This window comes from Sesamum indicum, linkage group LG10 (assembly GCF_000512975.1).
Source record: "Sesamum indicum cultivar Zhongzhi No. 13 linkage group LG10, S_indicum_v1.0, whole genome shotgun sequence".
Lineage (NCBI taxonomy): Eukaryota > Viridiplantae > Streptophyta > Magnoliopsida > Lamiales > Pedaliaceae > Sesamum > Sesamum indicum.
In genome coordinates, this window is record NC_026154.1 from 13383620 (window position 1) to 13386505 (window position 2886).

At 40.0% G+C, this 2886-nt stretch overlaps 1 protein-coding gene across 1 annotated transcript in view; it reads right to left on the bottom strand.

Annotated features, from left to right (window-relative positions):
- LOC105172453 (glucose-6-phosphate 1-dehydrogenase 4, chloroplastic) overlaps nt 1-2886 on the bottom strand; it is a 12357-nt gene that overhangs the window by 4773 nt on the left and 4698 nt on the right. Inside the window, exons 5-12 of the mRNA XM_020697094.1 lie at nt 2883-2886; nt 2559-2764; nt 2346-2454; nt 2206-2246; nt 1997-2117; nt 1712-1914; nt 1061-1261; nt 774-952 (exon numbers count right to left, since the gene is read on the bottom strand). The exon at nt 2883-2886 is cut by the window's right edge and continues 105 nt beyond it. Of these exons, the coding sequence (XP_020552753.1) occupies nt 774-952; nt 1061-1261; nt 1712-1914; nt 1997-2117; nt 2206-2246; nt 2346-2454; nt 2559-2764; nt 2883-2886 (1064 nt within the window). The remainder of the gene's footprint in view (nt 1-773; nt 953-1060; nt 1262-1711; nt 1915-1996; nt 2118-2205; nt 2247-2345; nt 2455-2558; nt 2765-2882) is intronic.

Genomic DNA, 2886 nt, shown 5'->3' on the forward strand with positions numbered 1-2886 from the left:
CCGAAGCAGAATATCGAAGTATGGCGTCGACAGTTTGTGAGCTTAAGTGGCTTTCCTATTTGTTGTCTGATTTTGGTATCAAATTATCTCTTCCTGTGCGCTTGTTCTGTGATAATCAAGCGGCTTTACATATCATGGCCAACCCCGTTTTCCATGAGCGTACGAAGCACATTGAGATTGATTGCCATGTAGTTCGCACTGCGTACAAAGATGGATTCTTAGCTCCTTTGCACATTCGTAGTTCTTTGCAGCTGGCTGACCTTTTTACTAAGTCATTGTCTCTGAAGTCTTTCGCATTCCTACTCGGCAAGTTGGGTCTTGTTGCGTTGCACCCTCGTCCCACTTGTGGGGGGGCTGTTGAGAATGCTACATCCTTGAAGTCTCCAGTACCTGCTGCTTCCTCTGCTGCTGCTACTGCTGCCTTTGCTGATACAGAACTCAGCAAAGAAGATGATGATGAAGTTGCTGATTCCTTTCTGTTCGATGCCGGGTAGAAGCGTGTCATTCATCACACGCTTCTTCTATTTTGTGTTGTATTTGTTGTGTGGCATACACGTCACTTATTTTGTGGATGATTGGTCCACGTCATAGCTGAGTCAGTTAGGTAGTTGTAGACGGTTATGAGTCAGTTGAAGTCTCTGTATTTAATCGCAAGTTCGAACCACATTTGGTGCAATACAGTCTGATATTTTTCAGCTATGAAACAGAGCCTTCTTCTTGCTTTCTTCCCGTCCACACTCAGCAAACTTTTGATGTTTAGTGAGGTTTCTAACATCTACCTCCCTGTTCATATCGTTCGGGTACGAAGTTGTTGTTGTCAATTGCGTTCAGAACTGGAGCTAAGATATTCCATGCAGCTGCGACCTCATCGCTTCTCATGAATAAATGGTTGTCTCCGTCTATGACGTCATGAAGAAGTTGCTCGTAAGAGTCGGGTACCTCTATATCGTACCTGGCAAATACAGATGAACATAAAAAATAAGCAAAACAAGATCTTTTGTATCACAGTTATATAGTATCTTATAAGGAGAAAAGGGTTCAAAGAGATTAAATAGCTTACTTATCCTTATAAAACAAATTCAATTCAGAAGCATCCAAGTAGATGCCTAATCCGGGAATTTTGTTGTTGACTCTGACCAGAATTGCTTCATCAGGCACATCTCGTAATACCAGCTCGTTGTTGGTAAGATCAGAATTATGTCCGATATGTGCAAGGTAAAGATTCCCTGGAACATGGTGAAATTGAATGCGAATTTCGACTCTGCATCCCCATGGCTAACATCATTAGAATGCAGACAATTACAACTTACTATTTTGAATGACATTTCTAGCATTCAAGAAAACAACACACACTGTAGTGTTACAGGAAGGTAGTCTTTACTGAAAACCAAGTGTACTCAAAGTTATCTATCATACTAAGCTGGAGAAGGGATGGGTGAGCAGTGTACTGGACAAGGCCCAGAAAAAGGGACATTTTGTGATCAACTGCAGAAACCTGACAGAAAATATTTGACCCATTATCACTTTGCAAAGTGTATATAAAAAGGCATCCAATATCTAACATACTTCAATTTCACTTACGACGTTCACCACTTTCTTGATTATGATTAATAATGAAGATGCACAACCAAATGATAATCTAGTGCAGCCTACATACAATGGCATCTATGATGAGTGAATGAAACATCACAAAGCAAAATGATGATACTACCTGTGTTTATTAAGTCCCCTGCCTACTTTAATTAGAAATGGAACACCATCCCACCGTGCGTTGTCAATGTATAAAGCAGTTGCGAAGTATGTCGGCATCATTTTGCCAAATTTAGCAGCACCCTTGCTTCCAGATGCAGGTGTGCAATACCCAAGGATAACATCACTAGTTTCCAACTTCCGAATTGATCTTAAAAGTTTGACCTGGGGAGAGACTTCTACTCGTCAACCAAGAAAAAATGGTCCAGGAGTTATATGAAATGCATATATACACAGAGTGATATACCTTTTCATTTCGAACATCTTCGCCATCAAGAGTTACAGGAGGTTCCATAGCAAGCAACGCGATGGTTTGGAATATGTGGCTGTGGACAACATCACCTATAATTCCGGAGCTATTTAAATACCTAAAGTATTATGAATACAACAGCGTCAACTGGATTATTTGTAGGTCAAGGAAATATAGATTGTACATATATGATACAATTTTTTTACCCATCAGGTGTCTTTAGGCCTAAATCCTCCGACAGGATGACCTGAATATATTACAAATGGAACTCAAGGCATAGAATGTAAAAGCAAAGAAGTAAAGGAAAGGTCCATGCAACATCAACAGGAACACAGAATACTATTACCTGTACATTGCGTATGTAATTCCGATTCCATAATGGCATAAACACTAGGTTAGAGAACCTTAGAACAGCAAGATTTTCAATGGTGTTCCTCCCTAAAAGATGATCTATTCTGAAAATAAAGATTGTAGGGGTATTCAATGAAAGTGATACCATTGTCAGTAATCAAATAAGTTTTGGGTTACCCTTATGAATATGGAGTAAAACTTGGTTCACCTATACAACTGATTCTCCTTGAATTTCAGAAGAAGAGAACGAGTCAGCTGTTGAGAGGATTGTAAATCAGAACCAAAGGGCTTCTCTGTTATTATACGATTCCAACCCTTCTGGCTTTGACCGTTATCAGCAAGAGATGATGCAACATCCAGCAATGCCTCCTGGGGCACAGAAAGGTAGAATATTCTGTTTGCTCCAAACTCTCCCTGAGGTAGTAAGCTGTTGAGGTCAAATATCAAGAAAATCCAAGAGTACATTATGTGAAAGTATGGACAACCGGAATCAGAAAGCTAACTCCTATTATCTTTGACAATGGCATTGTACCTCC